At 54.0% G+C, this 22928-nt stretch overlaps 1 protein-coding gene across 1 annotated transcript in view; it reads right to left on the minus strand.

The window, feature by feature from the left end:
• USP12 (ubiquitin specific peptidase 12) overlaps positions 1–22928 on the minus strand; it is a 65973-nt gene that overhangs the window by 31476 nt on the left and 11569 nt on the right. Inside the window, exon 2 of the mRNA XM_075562788.1 lies at positions 653–733. Within this exon, the coding sequence (XP_075418903.1) occupies positions 653–733 (81 nt within the window). The remainder of the gene's footprint in view (positions 1–652; positions 734–22928) is intronic.

Below are 22928 nucleotides of genomic sequence, written 5' to 3' on the forward strand. Positions count from 1 at the left end.
CCGCTGGACCACTGCATCACAGTCATTGTCTCTAAACATCCACTCCTCCTGTGCCTCATAAGCTGGGAAACCTAATAGAAACAATAGGAAACAAAATGAAAGAGAAATAAAATAATAATAGTATCGAGATAAAAATAAAGGACAAGAAAGAAAAAAACTACATTTAAAAATTCAGAGAAGATGTTTCTTTCTTGGGACAGTAAAAAAATATTTCAGCCTAGCAAATTCAGGAAGGGTCAAGAGGGAGGTCAACTAACTGACCAAGTGTCATAGCAGACCATGGTTCGATGCACCCTAATCAAGGCGGCAACAGTCTCCGTCTGAAAGTCACGCTGTTGGGGCAAGTCCCCTGGCCCTTTCTGACCGAGGCCTTGACAACATCTCTGTGCATCGTGGACTCCCGGGGCTAAGCTATCTGACAGGTGTCTTAGGACACCCCTTGGCCGACGAGCTAGATCATGCTCTGGGGCCCTGCAGACTTGGGGCATCCTTTGCTTCCCGTGCACAGTTGGGGGTGACCCCCCACGGTCACCTCCGGTGTCTTGGTTCTGAATGTGAATGGTGCGCAAACGCGGCTTTTCTTTCAGTGAACTGTGAACATATTCCTGGGGTTTCCGGCCGACTCCCATCCCAAGCATTGATGGACACTTACATTGACTAATCCAAAATAGTGCTCGTTGACAGGAAACTGCTCTGGACCAATCTCTTTCTCTAATGCCGAGGCATTGGCGCCCTGCAAAGGGGAAAAGAGAGAGAGTGTAGCAATTAGCGCTTCTTCGCTGGTCTTTGTGAACAAGAACAAGGTCTGTCTAGGATTCTTATCACGTGCAGCGACATTGAAAGAAAACAAAAGGCGGCACTTTCAGGACTAAGGTGGGCCCGACCCAGGCCCTGGTACGCTCCATCAACTCCTGTGCGCATGAGAGGGGGTGGGGGGCGGGGAAGACCGCAGCCGCATCATCCACACCTGTGAATGGTGGGGCCGGTGAAGAACCTGAAAAGGACCACAGACTGCCGGAGAACCAGCAAGTCCCTCTGGGAAGAGGTCCGGCCAGAATGCTCCTTTCAAAAGATGCTGAGACTGTGGCTCACTTACAGTGGCCATGTCCTCCGGAGGGACCAGTCCTTGTGAAGGGAATCGACCCTGGTGATGCGGAGGGACAGCTCAAGCAGGGAAGACCCGCAACAAGAGGGACTGGCACAGCGGCTACAGTCACAAACGTCGCACCCACGGCGAGGCTGCCGTGAAATCGCTGAAGTGCGCTCAGTCTGGCCTGCCTCAGGGGCCAGCCAGGCGGTGCTGGGCTTACACTGCGACCTGCAAGGTCAGCGGGAGAAAGACGAGGCCGCCTGCCTTCCTGCAGGTTACAGTCTCAGAGTCCCGGGGGCAGCTCCGCTCAGTCACAGCACAGACGCTGGCCTCCTGGCTTGGCGGCACAGTGGCCAAGCAGTGGTCTGCTGGGTGAGAGGTCTCAGGGCCCAGGGGGCAGCCTGCCTTAGGACCATACTGGGGCATCTCTGCTTTGCTGGTGATGGGCCCCAGGGCAGTTACACCCACTTGCCCTGGGTACTGGGTGCACTGAGGACCATAATGGACCACCACCACCCTGTAATAGGGTCAGCAAACAGTCTCCAAGAAAATGTGCTCACCAGGACTACCCCCTTTCGAGGATAGGACCCTAACAAAGACCAGGCTGGCTGTCCAGCTGAGACTGGCGGGCCACGAGGCCATGTTCCCCCTCCCCTTCAGTTCTGGAATTGAACTCAGCTAATGGGCAGCACAGGGGAACAGACAGGTCTGTGACGGGCCCATACCTCCTGAGAGGAGCACACTGGGGCCGGGCAGCATCAGCCATCTGAGACCGAAGGGCAGCACTGACCAGGCAGAGCGCAGGGGCCAGCAGAAAGGGCTGTCTGAGACAGAAAACCCAGGGAGATGAACGGTGATCGGTGTCACATGCACCAGATGATCTGCTGTGCAAAATGTCACTCACTTCACAGCAAAGAGTAACGAATACAAGCCACTACCTTGTGTACACCAAAAGTTACGGCTAGCGGTTACTCCCAGTCAACTTCTTTAAATACAGACGAGAAAGCCCCAGACATCTTCCCAAATAGACCCTTGGCTGCTGTGCCCGGCAGGGACCTGGTGCCGACTTCCCTTTTCAAGTCTCCTACGGAGTGTGGGGACCTGATTCTGGGAATGAGGGCAGCAGCCGGCCCTGATAAGCTGAGAAAAACAGATGTCCTTGAGGCACAGGGGCTGGGGGTGGGGGTCTGGGTGGGGGTGGGGAGAAGTGAAAGTGGTGTGAAAAGCAAAAGCAAGCTCACCTCCTTGGACTAGAAACAAATGAACGGATCAGAGAGAGCTCCCGCACATCCCTGCTTGGTCTCCTGCCCGCCAGGAAACAAGCCCTGTCCAAGAGCATCGGCCAAGTCCCCCAGGTGACAGAACAAATCCACTCTGCACTCGGGCTCCAAGCACCTGGGACACGGCATAGAGGCAGCTGCTTGCTGTGGAGGTCCCCGTGTGCTGGAGCAGAGCCACCCCACAGGCTTCCCTTCCAGGCCACCAGCCTCCCCCCTCGGAGACCTGGAGAAAGTCGACACACAGTACCCCTGCACCACGGGCACTGTGGCTGCTGTGCCGGGGCTGTGACTCAGGGACCCCTGCACCACAGCAGGAAACACTGCCCAGCCCCGGGCCATCCCGACAGCCCAGCCCTGCCCAGGCTGGGCCCCACGGTGGCTGCTGTCAGTCCACCTAACCACGAGGTCAGTGGTTTGAACCGACCCTCTGCTCCTCCGAAGAGGGACAAGGCTGTGGGCTCCTGCAGAGATGGCCTGCCTGGGAAACCCACGGGGGCGGGGGACTCCTCGTCTCTCCTATGGGGTTGCTGAGTCGGCACCGACTGGGCACCCGCCGTGGACAGCTTCCATGTCCTGTCACTGTGGGGCTCGCTGGCCGTGTGAGTGTGACCAGAAATGTTTCCCTGTTTGAAGTGACTCCCACTCTGTCCTTGGCTGCTTCTGTTTCCTCTCTCCCAGACAATGCTGCCCTTGTGCTGCACAACTTGGGGGAGCGAGCCCTGGCCCAGCCAGCCGGATCCGGGCCACTGACCTGGAGACAGAGCTCAGTCAGAAGCTTTCCCATTCACTCCTCTGCTCCCCAAGCCACGGTGTCCTCTATGGAGCACTGGTGGTGCCAGAGGCTATGAGGTGAGCTGCTAATTACCAGGTCAGCGGTTCAAACTCCCCAGCCTCTCTGAGGGAGAAAGGCGGCCCGGGAAGCCCTCTGGGACAAGTTCTACTCCGGCCTACAGTCCCTTGGGTTGGGGACTGAGATGACTTTGGGTCTCCAGGGTCCTCGGCGCAGTACCTGAGAAGGCAATCGCGTGTTCCCCTACAGGTGAAGAGGGATCAAACTGACCATCCAAATGACCGACTGACACGGTAACAGTTCACACTCTAGACGCCAGGAGCCAGTCCTCCCCACACTCACTATCCCGAGTCCAGGGATGTGTCCTCGGGGTTCCGAGATTTTATGGGAACGGCCAGCCTCTGGCTCCCGCAAAGCAGCTGGTGGGTTTGAAAGCCCTGACCTGGTAGCCAGCAGCCCAACACTCGTCCCCAGCACCACCAGGGCTCCCATGTCGAATTGAAGATGGAAACACGATAAAACCGCCACGAATGTTCCGTGCACTTGAAAGAACACCATGCACTGACTGCAACGTGAAGACTGCCCGCTGACAGTCAGAGCTCAGTGACCACAGGGACCACCTCCCACCAGGCCCAGTGGGTCCCTGACCCCAGACAGGGTCTTCCTAGCTCGGAGATCCTGAGACCTGAGCCGAGCCAGCCAGTTTTTCCGTGCAGGGCCAGCTGGCTGTGGGCCCTCAGGAGCAGCTCTGGAAGGGGCACAGGGGCCCCACAAAGGACAGGACAGCATCAAGGTAGCCATCAGTCTCTTGTGTGTGTGCGTGGGGATGGGGGGTTGGGCAGCACTGCTCTGTGGCACTGTGGGGAGACGGAAGGAAAGCGAGTGTGCTGGCCCCACAGGCTGCCCGCCCGACTGGGGTGTCCCCAGGTGGAGGAAGGGCACCCACTCCAAACTCTCGGGGAGGCGGGGGGGGGAGAGACACCCATCCGCAGGGTTCAAATGAGGCAGGTGCTGCATATGCCAGACCTAACCAAATGCCCAACTCACTGCCAGAGCCGATCCCAACACAGAGCCACCCAACGGGACAGGGTCAACTGCCCCAGGGGCTCCGAGACCCTGGCTCTTTACGGGAACAGAAAGGCCAACTGCTGACCATGCAGTTCACAGCCAACCAAGAACCCAAGCGGAAGGAGGGTTCCTGATGCCGACAGAGGGAGCACAAGGCACCTGTCAGTGGGGCGCTGGGCAGCTTAGCAGGCTGTCCCAGCCCATCCCCAGCACCTTGTCCTCGTCTGCGCTGAGTGAAAACCACACTGCACCCTCTTCCTAAAGCAAGCACAGACGGTGCGCCCCAAGCCTAACAGGAAAGCAACTTTCATATGCGGGAGGGACGCCCGCAGGAAGCAGGGCCCAGCTCCTGCTGGAAAGGAGAGGGCCATGAACGGAGCCACCCTCGGGCCACTCGGGCCAGGAACCAGCGGGACAGTGGTGGGAGAGTACTAAGCCAGCACCTCCGCTCTCAATCAGCCTCTGGGACACCGCCCTGCGTGAAGGTGACCTTGGAGTCGGAGTGATAGGGTCCTGAGCCAGAGTCCTGCCCCCACAGGGAGACCCCATGTGCTTTGTTTGGGCCCACGTCTTTGGAAGCCACTGTGTCACAGAAAGGAACGTGTCCCGGTCTGTAACTTACCCAACATTCTGACGTGTCCCCTTAGGGAATTACCAGTGTCACCTCTAACCTGGCAGGCCGTTATAAATACTAGAACGAGCATCAGGCCCCATTTGTGAGCTCTGTGTGAAACGTTGTCATGAGCAGTGCATGCTCACCGACTACAGAGAATGCCAACGAGCCAAGCCCCCTGAGGCCCGGTGGAGCCTGTAGGACAGAGCAGGGCAAGCTGGTGGAGGCAGCCAGGCACATCTTTCTCCCATGGAGTGGCTGGTGGGTTTGAACCGCTGACCTATCAGTTGGGAGCTGAGGGCTTCGCCACTAGAGCTCTTTTCAACAGCAATGAGAACGCTCAAACAAAATCACAGTCTTGTTACTCCCCACTTCTCTGCAGGTTCGGTGCCAGAGATCGCCACTGTGTGCCGTTTGATGCTCATTCAGGATTACGGCAGACCTTCATGTAATTCACACCTCGGGTGCTGGGGGCAGCTGGAAGTTCTCTGCTACCAAGCAGAGCTCGGACTCAGCGGCTCTGACCTACGCCGAGGACTACAAAGAAGTCTTCCAGCCCAAGAACAGCATCAGTCGGACACCACCCCACAGACGTGAGCCCTTCTCCGCCCCCACGGAGGACGACGCGGCCCCAGCCAAGGAGGCAGTTAAGCCCACTCCCGCCATGGACATCCAATTACCAATGCCAAATCTCGAGGTCCTGCCCCAACCCCGGTCGTATCTGCCGCCCCAACACCCAAGGCTGAGCCTGTCGTCATCCCCACCACCCGAAACGAGCCCATCGGACTGCAGGCCTCCGACTTCCTGCCTGCTATGAAGATGCCCCAGCAGGCGGAGCTGGCCGACAAGGACGCCATGTCCCAGATCCGCAAGGGACACGACACCATGTGTGTGGTACTCACCAGCCGGCACAAGAACCTGGACTCCGTGCAGACCACGTGGACCACAGGCAACGTCACGACGTCTGTGGTCGCTGCAGTGGCCATCAACGACCTGCTGGTGGTGGTGGACCTCCTCAACATCGTCCACCAGAAAGCCTCCCTGTGGAAGCTGGACCTGTGCACCACGGTGCTGCCCCAGATCGAAAGACTGCCGCAGAGCAAGTATGAGAGCTCCGTGCGGGTGGGCTGCACCTCGCTGAAGCTGATCCTGCAGCGCTTTCTGCCCCTCATCACCGACATCCTAGCGGCGCTGCCCTCCGTGGGCGTGGACATCAGCCGGGAGAAGAGGCTCCACAAGCAGCTCAGGAGCATCAGTGGCCTTGTCAAGAGCAGGGCTGGCCTCAGTGGCCGCCATGGCAGTGCCTTCTGCAAGCTACACCTGCTCATGGCCAGTCGGACTGAGGGGCTGGGGGGGGGCGGCTGGCAGCCACAGGGCCTGCCTATGCTCCCACTCCTGCCCCACGGTGCCTTCCTGCCCAGGAGTCTCTGCCCGGTCGCCACTGTTACCCCACGGCTGTGCCAGAGGGAGGAAAGGTGGGCGCTGGACCACTGGCCACCCCCCAGCCCAGACTCAGACCACACTCTAGGCACAGTTGCCCAGCTTGGCCCAACAAGTGCTTCTTGGGACAATGAGCTGAGTCCCAGGGCTTCTACTGTAATTTATAAGGCAAATTTTATTAAATTTATAACTATTTTTTAAAAGTCCTCCTCTTTGTAGCCTCCCAGCGGCTCCTTGGGAGACAGGCAGGCTTTCGACTCCTGCAAAGAGTCCCAGTCTGGGACTAGTTCTACCCTGTCCTGTAGGACCTTCCGTGCGTCGACTCCACGTCAGTGAGATTGCTTTTTGTACGTGGTCATTTTAGCAGCAGCCATCTGGGAGCAGGGCAGGGCGGGGAGTGTGGGGAAGAGTGCAGGAAACCAGTTTTTCTTCATTTCCTCGAGTAAAAAACAAAAACATAAACACACACAGTCCTGCCAGCACAGACAGACACCTGATTTAAAGACATACATTGTGTGTAGAATTCTGGGAGCAGCACATTCCGCCCAGAGTGGGTCATCTCATGACAGAATGCCCCTGCCCCCCCGCCCCCCCCCCCCTGCCAGGTCCCTGGTCACAAAGGAAGGAGCAAGCTGAATCACATGACGCCCTGCCCACCTTGGGGAGGCTTAGCAGCATCCTCCCTGCCTGTCACACCCTGGCTGGGGGGCGGGGGAGGGGAATGACGAATGGCCATCACAGGCTCCTTTAGACCTGTGACTGCCTCCACTTCCGAAACCGCAGCTGCTAGAGGGCTGGCCCACAGTCCAGCGCTCACTGATGGTTAAACCAAGAGCAAACTCACTGCCTCCAGTGGATTCCAACTCAGGGCAACCCTGAGTAGGACTGCCCACTGTGGGTGTCTGAGACTGAAAACCTTTCCAGCAACACACAGCCTCATCTTTCTCCCAGGGAGCGGCCGGTGGAGTCGAACTGCTGGCCTGGTGGTTGTGCATTCATTACCCAGAACGTCACCCAAACAAACCGCCCTGCTGCTGCGCTCACATCGATTCTGACCGAGTGCTGCAGAGCATATGGTGGGCTGCCTCAGGGGATTTCTACAGCTGGCTGCTCCGCAGGGGGCCAGGGGTGTCTTTCTTCCTCCTGCCACGTGGCTGTGAGGTTCAAACCACCAACCTTTCAAGTGAGAGCTGAGCTTAACCACGGCACCACGAGGGCTCCAGTGTCCAGTGCAGTTGTCGTGCCACCAGTGGGTTCCGACTCACAGCGGGCAGAACAAAGCACTCTAGCACCACCGCAGCCGCCGTGTCCTGTGTCGCTGACTGCCACCACGTTTCTGCTTTCTTCTCGCACGAGGCCCTTTTAAAAAAGCACTTGACAACTCATCTGCTCCCGGCGTCAAACCCACTCTTGAGATGGCCTCCAAATTCAGGCGGGATGTAGCCCAAGTTGTACTTTGACTCTTAAGGACTTGCTTTAATTTTCTCCAACTTGAACTTGCACGTAAGCAGTTGATGGTTGGTCCTCGCCTGGTCCATGGCCTTGTTCTGATGGATGATACTGAACTTGCATTGAACCTATCCAGTCTTTTTCAGGCGTAGCCAATTTCATCCCTGTGCATTCTACCCAGAAAGGCCAATGTATGTAGTCAACCGCTTACGGTGCTGAAAGGGTTATTTCCAATAAGTCGGTCATTGGTCTTGCAAAATTCTTTAGCACCAAGGCCATGTTTTCCAACTAATGAAACTTCTTGATCAACTTCCGATTCGAGATATTGTTAAAATGTTTCCATTTCTTCACCTTTGGCAAGAGTGGGTGGTGAGAAAATCTGCGTGAGAATCATGCCCACTCGCCTTCCTGGTAGGTGTGCGCACACCATCGTATCACTGACTACAGCCACCACAGTGAAGCGTCCTTGTGGACGAGGAACGTTTCATTCCCAGGTTGCCATTCCCAGCAGAGTGGACCCCACTGGCCTATCCAATATGGCCAGTACCAGTCCACTTCACTCACTGCTGTCCAGGAGACCAGTCTTTTACATTAAAAAAAACATTTTATTGTTTTTACAGCTCTATCACAATCCATCCATCCATCCATTGTGTCAAGCACATTTGTACATATGTTGCCATCATCATTTTCAAAATATTTTCTTTCTACTTGAGCCCTTGATATCAGCTCATTTCCCTGCTCCCCCTCCATCATGAACCCTTGATAATTTATAAATTATCATTTTTTTCATGTCTTACACTGACTGCTGTATCCCTTCCCCTATTTTTCTGTTCATTCCCCTGGGAGAGGGTTATATATTGGTCATTGTTATCGGTTCCCCCTTTTCCCCTCTACCTTCCCCTTCATCTCCTAGTATCGCTACTCTCATTATTGGTCCCGAGGGGTTTATCTGTCCTGGATCCCCTGTGTTTCCAGCTCTTATGTGTACCAGTGTACATCCTCTGGTCTAGCCAGATTTGTAAGGTAGAATTTGTGTCATCATAGGAGGGAGGATGTGGGGAGGATGGAAGCATTAAAGAACTAGAGGAATGTTGTGTTTTGTCAGAGCTACACTGCACTTTGACTGGCTGGTCAATTCCTTGTGAACCCTCTGTGTGTGGTGGGGGTGTCCAGTCATCTACAGATGGGTTTGGGTCTCCACTTGGCCTTCTCCCTCATTCACATCGATATGATTTTTTGCTCTGGGTCTCTGATACCTGATACCTGATCCCACTGACACCTCATGATCACACAGGCTGGTGTGCTTCTTCCATGTGGGCTCTGTTGCCTCTCAGCTAGATGGCCGGTTGTTTATCCTCAAGCCTTTAAGACCCCAGGCGCTATATGTTTTGATAGTTAGACACCATCAGTTTTCTTCACCACATTTGTGTATGCACCCATTTGTCTTCAGTGATTGTGTCGGAAGGTGCGCATCACAGAGTGCCGGGTTATTAGAACAAGGGTTCTTGCGTTGAGGGAGGACTTGAAGGAGACCAGTCTTGAGCATCTCGTTTCCGTTCTGACAACCCTCCGTGGTCCTGCATTCCCATGATTAGAGCGTGTTTGCCACTGCTTCTCCGCTCGAGCTGATCCATCAGCACATGACGATCCCCAGAGCTCTACTCCAGCCACGTCGAGGCTGTCTCTACTGCCTCCCCCAACTATCATTTCATTTGGAAGTTCACAATGTATCACTGGCTATAAAACCCGTTGTTGGTTTGCCTTGATAGGACCCCTTCATTGATTTTTTTAAAGAAAATATCTGCAAAACACTCAAGCCTGGATAACCATGGTTTCTCAGCCATTCTTTCTAATAAAAATGGTGTTTGGAACTCAATGTCTCTACATTACGGACACAGCTCTTCCCAGCCAGGCTCTGAGCGTCTTCCACGGGAGGCGCACTCAACTCCTGGCACTCTCTCCGCCAATACTCTGTGCCATTCATTACATTTCCACTGGTCAATTTTTTCTCCAAGTGGATCATCAGGTTTCCTTCCTAGTCTGTCTTCCTCTACAAGCTCTGTTGAATTCCGCCCACCATGAAACGAGCCTGCTGTCATTTGAAAGGCTGGTGACAAGGCTTCCGGGAATCACAGCACCACAGCACGACAAACTGATGGGCACGTGGTGTTTTCCGTTCAGATAAAACTTACTATATGAACTATGTGGTCCATATCCTCAGGGTGCTAAGGGATAGGCAGAGAACCTTGATCACACACAAAACATAAAGCCCTACCGTGATTACTTAATAAAAGATGGGATTTGCCTCAAGATCATCTGGGAAACAGTTAAGTTGGGGGTGAGTAAAGGGGAGGGAGTGGGCCAGCAAGCGTGTTTTGTGCTGAAGCTCCGTGGGAGAGCGTGCACACTACGACTCACCCTCCTCAGCACGGGGTATGTGATGAGCCAGGGTGCGCCATCTACTACTAAACACTCACATCCACAGGAGCCCTGGTGGTGTAGTGGTCATGTGTTGGGCTGTGATCTGAATGGTCAGCAGTTCAAAACCACCAGCAGCTCAGTTACCGTCTCAGAAACTGCCAGGGGGTCATGGGGTCAGCACTGACTCGATGGCAGTGAATTTGCCTTGCTTGTTTGGTGTTTTTTTTAAACATAAAGATAACCATATACACATGAGAGCTGGTTAAAACCACATGTCGCCTAACTGCCGAGGAGGAGGCCCCGACAAGAACTGCTTCAGCTCAGAGACAACCTCTCAGAGAGTGGATCAATTTCAGAAGAACGAGAAGGTACCCATCACACAGGTGGGAAGTGAATTTCTATCAGACTGAGGCATCTCGGGGACAAGCACCATGGTGGCTGACAGACGTGCAAGCGTCCCCCAAGGCACGTCTCCTTCCTCACATCTTTGTATAACACCGCCCCCTCCCCTCCAGCAGACGAGGACAAAGGTGGCAGGCTTCGCTCTGAGATGACGGCACATGGTGACAGAAGGCACCCTATCTAACCAACCACAGTGAGACGGGCTCACGGAGAGAGAGGCCCACGTGGCAAGGAGCTGTGGTGGCCACTCTGTGCTAAATCACAGCGGCCCTATTGGGGCGCGGCAGAGCCGCCCCTGTGGGTCTCCGAAACTGTAACTCTTTATGGGAGTACAAAGTCCCGTCTTTCTCTCGAGAAGTGGCTGGTGGTTTCAAACTGCTGACCTTGCAATTAGTAGCCCAACACTAACCAAAACGTAACCACTGGGCCACGAGGGCCCTAATGGGAGGCAAGAAGCTCTGAGAGCTAAAAGCAGCCTCTTCCCAACAACCAGCCAACAGCAGGCTCCCAAGCCTAGGGGTCCTGCAGGCCACCTCTTCGAGTGTGGAAGCTGAGCCTGTGCCAGCTGAGACCCAGAAGAGGACCGGCCCTACTCTGCCTGCGCGCCGTCTGTCACAGCACACAGGAATTGCATGAACGCTTTTTCAATCTGTACCTACAGGCACTAAACCTACTGCCATCAGGTCGATTTTGACTCCCAGTGACCCTAGTGAACAGAGCAGAACTTCCCTGTGAGTTTCCAAAGCACCTTCTTTATGGGAACAGAAAGCCTCCTCTTCCTCCCATGGAACGGCTGCTGGGTTCAAACTGCCAGCCTTGAGGTTAGCACCCCAGTGCTCAGCCCACTGTGATACTGGGCTCCTTCTATAGGCGTTATTTGGCAAAATTACCCTTGTGAAAACATCAGGCAAGCATTCATTAGGCATCCTTGAAGGGCCAGGGACGCACTTGAATCCTCAAAGCAACCCCCTTAGCAGTGACCCAGATTTTACAGGCAGCAAAGCACAGGCGTGCCATAGGTTACCACGAATCCCAAGCAGACGGGAAGGTAACGCTGTTCTTTCTTTGCGAGTACGTGCATAAGAGCAGTGTCAACAAAGAATGCACGCATACTTGAACCTGAAAACAGAAAACTCAAATTGCCAGGTGTTCACTCCCAGGAAGAACAGATGAACGATTTCACAAAGACTAATTCCAGGTCAGATACAGGCGGCTGGACAGCCAGAAGGGAACAGAGGCAAAGGAGTACTACAGAACTTCAAGCCAACAGGCTGAGCCTTACTCAGAAACCCTCTGCAGCCGTCCCAATGAAAACAACCACCCAAAGGTGTTAAGAAAAGACTCTGACGGCAAAGTTGATGTGGAAATGCCAGTGTAAACTCATTCAAAAAGAAAGGCAATATGTTGCCTTGGTAACTCCACTAACACCGCCTTCAAGCCCAGCCATGCAGGAGCAATGAGCACCCTGAGGGACCATTCACCACTGAAAGAACCACACACCCAAGCTCAGGGGGGCAGTGTTCAGGGCCACCTCTGAGCCACGTTCCTTGCCAGGTGAGCACACCTCCTGGAAGCAACACCTGAGCCCAACACTCACATTGCTGGTGCAACGGCAGAGCAGAGACACGGTACATGGAAGAAAAGACTCAATCTCATCCTGACAGGACGACCAGGAGCAGCCTAGAAGGTGGCTGACTTGTCGGCCTCCACAGTGCCCAGAGCCCTGCAGGCAAACAGGCCTGTGGGGCCGCTTGCTCCGAGTCAGGGGGACGGAAGACAGCCGGCGGGATAAGCTCCAGCTGCTGCTGGACACTCGCGGGCAGCTGACTGAACCTTCAGCGCCGTGGATTAGACAGCAGCCCTGATTGGCTGGAAGACACCCCGTTTATGAATGAGAATACTCTTGTTCGTGTAGGAAACACATCAGAGACTTTTAGAGACTACAGCAGCACAGCTCTCCCACTTTGTTTCCAAATGGGTACGGGGGGGAGGGGGAGGAAGTATACGGATGATGGAACCTCCAAAAGCTTATGGGAAAATCCCACCACCTTTCCATTCCACTTTTCCAGACTTTGTGCACACCCGTCCCCCACCTCGTGTGTGTGTGTGTGTGTGTGTGTACACGATAATATGGAGCACAAAGTACCCATCACCTATGACACATTCTTGCCAAAAGGTCAAGACTTCACATTTAATTCTTAGTGCCTCAGAAACCCGAGGGCTAGAACAACAACCAGACCATTGGGACACATTCGGTCATTCTGTGAGAAAACCAGCTCGGGCTCTTCAAAAAATCAGTCATGAAACAGCCCCTACCACCACCAAAAGGGGGGGGGGGAGTAGCCTTAGGGGTTACTCTGGATTAAAAGGATACAAAGCAAAAAAGCATAAACCTTGATTGGACTTCTTGACAGCAAGTCAAAAAGACAGTAAAGGGCAAGTTTAGGATGATGGGGGCAGCATGAATCCCGTCTAGAAAAGTATTGTCAGGTTTCTTGGCTGAGAGGATGGGGCCGCGTGGCAGAGAGAAACGCATCCACATTTTCAGATGCGTCTAGACATTTGGCTACTTATTCTTTCCTCCCTAGAACTCAATTGCTCCACAAGCCATCAGCGGTTCTTGTTGAAAGGCCAGGCCATTAACGGAGAGAGTAGGTGCTGAGTGTTGGCTTAAACCTACCAAGAGAAGGAGGCTGGTGTGTCCAGGGTTTCCTGTCACCCTGGGTAGCCCGCTGACCAGCTCTCCCTTCCCCTTTCCAGTCCTCAAGAGACACTGGTGGCACAGCAGAGAGGTGCTTGGCTGTTGATGGAAAGGTCAGCAGTTCAAACCCCCAGCCGCTCAGCAGGAGAAGAATGGGCTGACTGCCTTGGAAGCCTGGGGGGACAGTCAGTTCTGTCCTCCAGGGTCGCTGTGAGTCAGAGTGGACTCGATGTACCTGGGGTCGGTCCCGGTCACTCTGGCACTGCCTCAGATTGGGATTGGCCTTTGACTTTGGGTGAGAAAGGGCATGCAGACAAATGAAAAGGAATCTGAACCCCAAACCCACACTGGTGGGTCAATTCCAGCACCTGGTGACTCTGGAGGGCAGGGAAGCAGGCTCCTGGGGGATTCCTGGGCGGCACAGCATGCGGGATCAGGCAGCCTCCTCCTCCTGCTGTGGAGCTCCTGGTGAGCTGGAACGGCTGCCCACACAACTAGTGGGGCACTGCTTAACCCACTGCGCCACCGGGGACCATTTCTCCAAGGCCCGCTCTTTCCATTACCTGGGTAAGACGGTTTCCCAGTGTGCCCTCTGGAAGAACGACAGGTGACAAAGGATGAGAAATTCTGCTCCAGGCTCGGCTCCACATGGCAAGCAGAGCCCCTGAGAACCAACCTGTTCCCCATCGCACAGCTGAACGGCAGCCGAGGAGCTGAACTTAAGCACCGCTTGCTCCTCTGGGAGAACGAATCACGTGCTCTCAGATGGCAGTCCATTGTCAAATATGGCTCTTCTGCCTAATTGTCTTAACCTGCCACCAAGTGATCAGGTGGGGTTATGCAAGCAAGGTGTGGGGGGCTCACATGCCAGGCCCATCAGCCCTGCCCTTTCCCTGGGCAGTCTGAGGGCCAAACCAGAAGCAGGAACACAGGGCAGCCCGGGCCATCACGAAGGACTAGCCACCAGGGGGCGCATGCAGGTCCCCGGTTTACGGGGAAGGATGAGGGGATGAGGGGCTGCAGCCCTGAGACCAGACACCATGGGACGGAGGGCCAGAGAGAGATGTGGCTGCTGGCTGAGGGGACGGCTGCTGTGGACAACACCTGGATCCTTCACCTTTTCTGGTCCTGGTCTATGATGACCTGTTCACTCCCCTAAGAAGCCCCATAATCAATCACTGGGGATTGTCTGCAAGCTCTGCGGGCGGGGTCACTGTGACAGACCACTGAAGCCAGCAGAGAACTGGCATGCCAGAGGTGAGGTAGTTGGTGCCCTCACAAGGCAAAGAAGGAAGGGGGTGGGAGCATGCCCGACCTCTGTCTAAGGGCAATTGGCCAAGAACTGGTGTGCAGATAGAGTCTCCTTCCCCCTGATATGGTCTAAACCAAAAATAACTTAATTACTGGCCACTGAGTCGATGACGCTCACTCTCAGCAATCCTTCAAGGGCAAGGCAGAATTATTCCTGTGGGTTTTGCGACTAACTCTTTATGAGTAGAAAGCCTTTCTCTCTAATAGTAGACGGTGGTTTCGAACTGCTAACCTAGCAGTCTGCAGTCCAGCACTTAACCACTGCGCCATCAAGGCTCCTGGTGGAGCCAAAGGAGGTGACACGTGGCCCCTGTGACTTTTTCTCAGCAATAAACAACTGATGATGATTGAGATGATGAAGAGTGGCTGGGAACCCAGCTGCTTGGTAATTGACGACTTTCAGGCAGCCATTTCCCCCGCTACTCACCGCTCCACATTCATAGCTTCTCAGAAGGAAGGACAATTCACAGTAAGTCACATGCAGAACTAGATCCACATCACTGCACAAGGAGCCCCGGGGCACAGTGGGTTAGGCTTGGACTGCCAACTGCAAGGTCAGCAGTTCAGGCCCACCAGCCGCTCCTCGGGACCACACCAATGGCCAGTGGTGGAAACCCTACCTAGAGGTGCGCGGAGTTGGGACTGGCCCCATGGAGTGGGGTTTGGGGTCTGGTATAAAGGATAGCTTGTCCTAAAGTCCCTTGTAACCCGAAAATTCTTTAACTCGGTGACACTGGGTTTGGGCTGTGAACAGAGAGGATGTGAAACAGTGAAAACAGAAAGCACGTCCTGGGCCACACGTGGTTATGAAGTGGAAGCAGACAGCAGCAACAACAGCCAAAAGGAAAACCTGCTTCTGAAAGAATGCACGGTTTTAAGAGAACACGTGGGGGCCTCACAGTCTGATTGAAACACCCTGACCTTTCCATTCCATTCTCCCTCACCAGTGGCTCGCAACCTTCCTAGTGCCGCGACCCTTTGTACAGTGCCTCATGTTGGGGTGACCCCCACAACCATAACATTATTTTCGTAGCTACTTCATCACTGTCACTCTGCTACTGTGATGAATCAGGCGACCCCTGTGAAAGGGTCATTTGACTCGCAGAGGGGTCGCGACCCACGGGTTGAAAACCGCTGTCTCACACCTTTTCACGCCGCCCTGAAAATAACGGCACGCCCCAAGTCCTGTTTGAACACGCTGCCCGCGTGCACAGGGAGTGTGGGAAGAGCACGCACAGCAAACGATGCCAGTTCCCAGGGATCGATCAGTAACTGTTACGGGGAACCTTCTTTACATGTTTGCGCCGGCTGTAAACATGTATTCATTTCATGACTGGTTTAAAAAAGAAACTGCTTTAAAGTATCCATGTAAGCTGGAGCACGCACGGCCCAGGGGCGGTGCTGGGGATGGGTGTGGAGGCGCTAGAGCACTCGATGGAGAAAGGGACCAAGGAGCTACAGCCACTCCCAGCAACCCATCAGCAAATGTAAAGATCGACGCCAATGTCACCCAAGCGACACCACGGTGGGGCTCAACATTGGCCTCTCTGCAGGCTTCCGGATAAACAGAGTGGGTTAGAAGAGGCCTGCACCACCCAACTGCTAGCCCGAACCACTGCCATCGAGTGGCCACTTAGCGACCCTAAAGGGCAAGCTGGGCCTCGCCACAAGGTTCCAAGAAGGAACCTTCACCGGAGCAGCCTCGTCACTCTCCCATGGAGCAGATGGTGGGTTTGAACTGCCAACCTGGTGGTTAGCAGAGCAATGTTTAATCCGCTGCACCACCAGAGCTCCTTAGCCAAGTGCTATTCTCCCTTAGAAAGCGTACGGTTCCTTTACCTCCTACCTTGATTCAGAAACGGTGCCCTCTTGGCGTAGTGGTTACACACCGTGCTGATAACCACAAGGTCAGCAGTTCGACATCTTTGCAGGAGACAGAGGGGCTTTCTATGCAGTAGAACTGCAGTCTCAGAAACTCACAGAGGCAGGTCTACCCTGTTCTATTGGGTTGCTGTGAGTCTGATGGCAGGGAACTCGGTTGTTGATCCTGAAAGGACTTAAGACCAATATCCCTTTATCCCATCTGCTGGGCTTCGAATCAACCACAAAGTCTGCAGTTCAAACCCCAACCAGTCCCTCCTTGAGAGAAAGAGGAGCCTGTCTGCTCTTGTAAGGATTTATAGCCTGGAAAACCCTACTAAGATTACTGTGGGCTAGAATTGACTCGATGGGACTTGGGTTTGGCTCGTTTTTGTATAAACTCAAAGGAACTGCAAACCGTCACAGCCTCTGCCTTTGCTGAGATCCCTGCGTTACAGGCCCACTGGGATATTGAACTCACGGACGCTCACCTGAAGGCAAAATGGCCTTCATGACCCCACTCATTACAAGCCATCTCCTTGAGAATATTCGTGAATCTGGTCAACAGAAACTCACGGCGGTGATACAGTCTCAGTTAAGACACACTCTGAATTAACTGAGTTTGGCTGGAGTATCTAGTAACAAAGCTCATGAATTAACTACACGATCACTTACATCTCTGTTTAAGTAACAAGTGATGGTTATCAAGATGGAATTGTGAAGGATACTGTCCTCCATGTCCACAATCAATGCTCATGGAAACCAGTCAAGAGATCAAAGGACGGACTGCATTAGGCCAATCTGCTGCACAAGCCCTCGGCAGAGTCCTGGAGAGCAAGGGCGCTACTTTGAGGACTGAGGTGCCCCTGATACACGCTTATGGCATTTCTCCTCCATTGCCTCGTCTGCGTGTGAACATTGGGCACTGACTAAGCAAGACAGAAGAACTGGTGCATTCGAATGTGGTGCCGGAGAAGAATACTGAAAGTACCCTGGACTGCTAAAAGGACGAACCAATTTGTATCGGAAGAAGTAAGGCCAGAGGGCTCCTTAGAGACAAGCATGGCAAGTCTTCTTCTTACACACTTTAGACACATTGTCCAGAGAGACCGGTCCCTGGAGAAGAACATGGTGTTTGGAGAGTGGAGGGAGGCGCTCAGGAGATGGACGGACACAGCGGCGGCTTCAATGGGCTCACGCACACAAACAGTGGTGAGGAGGGCACAGGGCCTGTAGTGTCCCCATCTGGTGTGCACGGGGGCCGACTCGATGGCCCCTAACAACATCAGGGACACGCCAGCCCTGTTTCCCACTGACCTTGGGGCCGATTCTGGTAATGAACCACTGAGATCTCCACCTCCTAACTCACCCTCCACCAAAATAAAGAGTAAACTACCCTAAGAGGAGCCCCGTGGGTAGTGGTTATGGGTTGGCCTGCAAACCCCAAGAAGCAGTTCCCAAACCCCGTCCACTCTGCAGCATACAGATAGGCTTCCTACTCCTGTAGAGACGGATGGCCTGAAGTCAGCAGGGGCAGTTCTACTCTGTCCTGTAGGGTCGCTCTGAGTCGGAATGGCTCGGTGGCAGTGGGTCAGACCTACTGCAAGTAGAGGGAAGGGAATAAAACTGCAGAGGAAAACCATGAGAGTATAATATAACACGAGAAAAAGTGCCAACCAAGTGGGCAGACTAGATTAAAGGGGTCTGGTGGCGCAGTGGGCTAAGTATTAGGCTGATAACTGAAAGGTTCCTGGTTCGACTCCACCAGTGGCTCAAAGGGAGAAAGACGAGGTTGCCTGACAGTCTCAGAAACACTACATGGTGCTACTCTGAGTCCAGCTGGGATCTACTGGATGATAGTAGTGGGTGCGTTTACCTGGACTGACCTGGAAAGATGACTCAGTAAGTACTGGGCTCAGAAATGGCAGCCCACCACCCACTCCCAACCTCCCTGACACACACAGGTGTCTGAGGACCAAGGAAAGGCTGCGTCAATAAGTCCGGCCACTTAGAGGTGGATGGGAAGATCCCCAGAAAGGCACACACTGACGGGGCTGGCTCAGGAAGACACCGGTGGGCTGGCAGCAAGCCAGCCAAGGGGTGGACTCATCAATAAAGCAATGCCCAGGCAGCTTCACGGTTGAATCCAAAGATTGGAAAAGGTCAGGTCCTTACAGACCCTCCTGAGAAACAGCCAAGAAGAGGTACTTCCCTACTCATGCTCAGAGACCAAACCCAAGCAACGGTGTCCTGAGAAACTACAACTGCAGACCTGTGTATCTTACGAAGAGACATGGTGGTGCAGTGGTGACACATTCAGCTGCTAACTGCAAGGTCTGCAGTTCAAAACCACCAGCGGCTCCAAGGGAGGAAAACAGGACTCTCTACTCCCATAGAGTTTCAGCCTGGGAAGCTCACAGGGCAGTTCTACCTGGTCCCAGAGCATCGCTGAGTCGGAATCATCTCGATGGCATTGAGAGTGAGTGAGATCTTTTATAGATACAGACACAAGAGTTCTCAACAGAACACAAGCAAACGGAATCCAGCAACATGCACCAGGGATCCTACACCATGGTCGCGGGGGCTTTATCACGGTGAGGAAAAGCTAGTGTGACACCTGGTCATCAAAATCATCCATCCAGCCACCCATCATTTGCCAGACTAAAAATCGAAAGCCACACGGCCATCTCAACAGACCCGGACAAACACAGCTGACAAAATCCAACATCCGCTCATGGTAAAAACAAGAGGGAAAGAAGGTGAGCCCACCCCCACACCCAACCCAGCACCCATCCACCCAACATCAGGGCACTGGTAAAATACCCAAGGAGGGCGGGCGAGCGCCACTCACTGTGGCGAAGGCCGGGACGTTTCCCAGTAGAACCAGAAACAGCAGGAAAACCCACCCTCACCACTTGGCCGCTCGCGGGCTTCTGGCTGGGGCTCTCAGGCAGGAGCGAACCAAACGGTATTGTGCCGGACCGCAGCAAGCACATTTACATCTATTCCCAGATGACGGAATCCAGAAAATGCTAAGAACCCATTAACAAGAGCCTGTGACTACCCGTAGGAGCTCCGCAAGGGTGCAGCGTGCGAGGCTGGGGAGAAAGAAGAGCAGCCCCACTGCCACGGAGTCCACTCAGACTCATCGAGACCCCACAGGGCCGAGGACTGCCCCTGGGGACTCCACTTCTTTGCAAATCTTCCCGGGTGAGGTAAAGGTTATTGTGCCAACCTGGCCAATTAACACATGTGGGGTTAATTGAAGGGTGGAGGGATAAATGGCTCCGTGAGCCTCACCTTTCGAGTTCTCGGGTCTTTTGCTTTCTGATGGTCGAACCAGGGTGCAGTTACCTTAGCCAGTTCCCTGCTTCAGCTGGCAAGGCTCACTTCTTGGCAAGACATTCCCAAGGAGAAGCCACATGGACCTACCCCGATGCAGCCCTGGGTGCTGGAGCAGCCGTGTGGAGACCCCTGCCAGCCAGTGCTGAAATGCTTACACGATCACTGATTCGGCTTTCCTCCTGCAGTCAGCCACACTGACTATGTTTTGTGAGATGAAGGAGGACTTTATGGATTGGTGTCGGACATATGGGCTAATATTGGACTTGTGAGCTTGGGCAGCGCTGGGTTGGGATGCTTTCTTGATGTGCACTTAACCTTTATATAAAACTGTCTGTTATACATACGAGTTTCTGTGGATTTGTTTCTCTAATGTACCCAAACTAACACGCTGGGCATAAAAAGCTTCACCTTTGTCCCAGGAAGTGCCTGGTAGACTCGAACTGCTGACCTTGCAGTTCACAGTCCAATGGTGCAAAAAAGCAGTTATTCTAAATGAACAGTCCCAGAAAGAGATTAAGAAAGCAACTCCATTCACAGAAATAGCAACTTCAATCAGAAGAAATAAACTACTCAGTCATAAATTTAACTTTGAAAGGAAATTCTGCACTGACATTCTGGGCCACACCAAGGGTTCTGGAAGGCCGAGCACTGTCAGGTGGAAATGGAAGGGTGATTCCACACTTCACGTGACCCTGTGAGGGCCCAGAGCAGCCCCAACAATTCTGGAAGCAGAGGGAGCAGATCAGTGAGACACATTTCCCAACTTTACCACTGGCTACCGGTGGAACAGAACTGAGCGTCCAGACAGAAACCCCTAAGTCCATGATCAACCAATTGCCACAAGGTGGTGCCCAGACCACCCAACAGGGAAAGGTCTTTCCAACAAAGGCTCTGGAATCCCAGAGTAGTCACATGCAAAAGGAGGAGCGGAGTTTAACCCTCACATGCACTGTGGAGACTAGACTGCCTCTGCTTTCTCCTACAGAGGTAGTGCTGGGTTTGAACCACCCGCCTTGCAGTTAGCAGCCCAGTCCTCTACCAGGCCCGTTCCGATGCACAGGGCCCCTCTGTAGGGTTTCTGGGGCAGCAAGTCCAGCCTCACCATTCTTCCCCAACTGGATTTTAGTAGCAGGTCACCAGGCCCTTCTTCCTGGTCTGTTTTGATCTTAAAGGCCCACTGAAACCTGGTCAGTATCACAGTCACACACACACACACACACACACACACACCTCGACTGACAGCCGGGGGGGCGGGCGGGGGGGGCATGCACAGGACTGTGCATGGGTGCCCTGCCCTGGCTGGGAATCAAACCTGGGTCTCAAGCTTGGAAGGCAAGGATTCTGCCGCTGCCCCACAAGTGGCCTCGCTGAAATGTAAGCCTCTCCAATTTAAAAGGGGAAAAAAGGACAATAAAAACTAAGTGAAACTAACTAGCACAGAAACTGGTATTTACGAAGTAAACCACTACATGCAAAAACAACAGAGAGAGTGCCCACAACACAAGCCTAGCCAGCCAGAGCACAATCCGTGTGGTGCCCCCAGCTTTGAGTCTGGGCACATCGGACCAGCTCTTGGTCAGTTTTAAATATAACTGAGAGAATCACGCTGATACCCACTAATACTAACTCCGTGGCTCCTACACCTCACTGGTCCCTAGAGCACCCAAAGTGTCACCTCCAAGGGTGCTCGAGGGCCAAGCGCCGGGATGCTAACCAGAACATCAGCTAACCAAACCCATCAGCCGCCCTGTGGGAGAAAGAGGCGGCTGCCAGTTTCCATACAGTTACCGGCTCAGAAACCCGCCGAGGCAGTTCTACCGGTGGCAGTGAGTGTTTGCCAAAGAGAATGCACTTCTCCCTCTACCTCCAAGTAGAGGGACTGCCTATGGGACTTCAAGTACAGAGGCAGGCGTCATCCTCATCTGGCCGTGAATTAAACAGCCGGGATTCTCGCGGCATCAGCCAAGGAACGTGTGGGACACCAAAGACTGCAGGAAGGATATGCTGAGAGGCTGTGACCGCTAGACCTCCACAGTGCCCGGATGGGTCACACACAGCAAACTTGGCATCTACAAGAGTTCTGATGCCCGAGAAGGGGCACTCTCTCCCCTGCCAACAGGGGGAGCCCTGGCAGGGCACGCACTATCATGCTTTTTTGCGGGGTGGGGTGGGAGAGGGAGGGGTCTCTGAAAAGCCCAGGTCAACCAATACCATGGAAATGAACACATTCCACTCACTAGCAGAGCACTGTGGAAGCTTCCTGACATCAGGAGTTAAGTGCTTCCCACAGGAAAACCTGGCACAAAGATAAGACAAACTGCCCGTCAGGAGGGAACTAAGCCCACAAAGCCTGACAAGAAAGCAGGGGAAAGCCCAAGGAGACCTAGAGTCCTGGCACATTAAGGACCGTTCATGAAAGGGCCGGTGCCTACAAGTCTGCAGCTCGGTCACTTTCCTGAGCTTCCTGGGCCTGGGCCCATTCGGACATTCTCCTGACAGGGTCCCCACGAGTCGGAACCACCTCAAGGGCGGTGAGCTGGGAATTAAGAGGCCACAGAACAAACCGGCAGGCTGATCTCGCCTGGCCAACGCAGGCATCGCTGCAATGCGTTCCTAGCCCACTAGCTGGGTGGCTCTTAGAGACCTGAGCTTGTCCCAGCCACCTGGTCCTCCCAGGACCCTGCGGGGCCCCAGCTCAACGCCGCCGGTCTCCACGGGCACTTCCTGAAGAGGAAAGGGGGCAGCGTGACTCTCTGGGTAGCAAACGATAGCATCAGTTCTGGCAAAGGGCAACAGTGTGGGAGTCGGCACCACAAGACCCAGGCAAAGCAAAGGAAGACACAGAATGAAAGCCCACCGTGGCATGGCACAGGGAAGACCAAAGGAGAGTTGATTCATGTGAGCTACAGCGCTGGACAAGGACACAGACAAGGCAGTCTTGGAAGAAGTACAGACAAAGGCTCCTGGGGAGGGAGGCTGGTGAGAGTCCGTCTCTCGCGGTAACTGGGAAGGACCAGTCCCCGGAGAAGGACATCCTGCTTGGTTCAGTGGAGGGTCAGAGGAAAGGGCAGAGCCAGTGGCTGCAGCAATGGGCAGCAGCTGTGAGGATGGAACAGGACTGGGCAGTGTTGCATTCCGTTGAACATGTGTAATGAGAG

The sequence above is a fragment of the Tenrec ecaudatus genome, chromosome 11 (genome assembly GCF_050624435.1).
Source record: "Tenrec ecaudatus isolate mTenEca1 chromosome 11, mTenEca1.hap1, whole genome shotgun sequence".
Taxonomy (NCBI): Eukaryota; Metazoa; Chordata; class Mammalia; order Afrosoricida; family Tenrecidae; genus Tenrec; species Tenrec ecaudatus.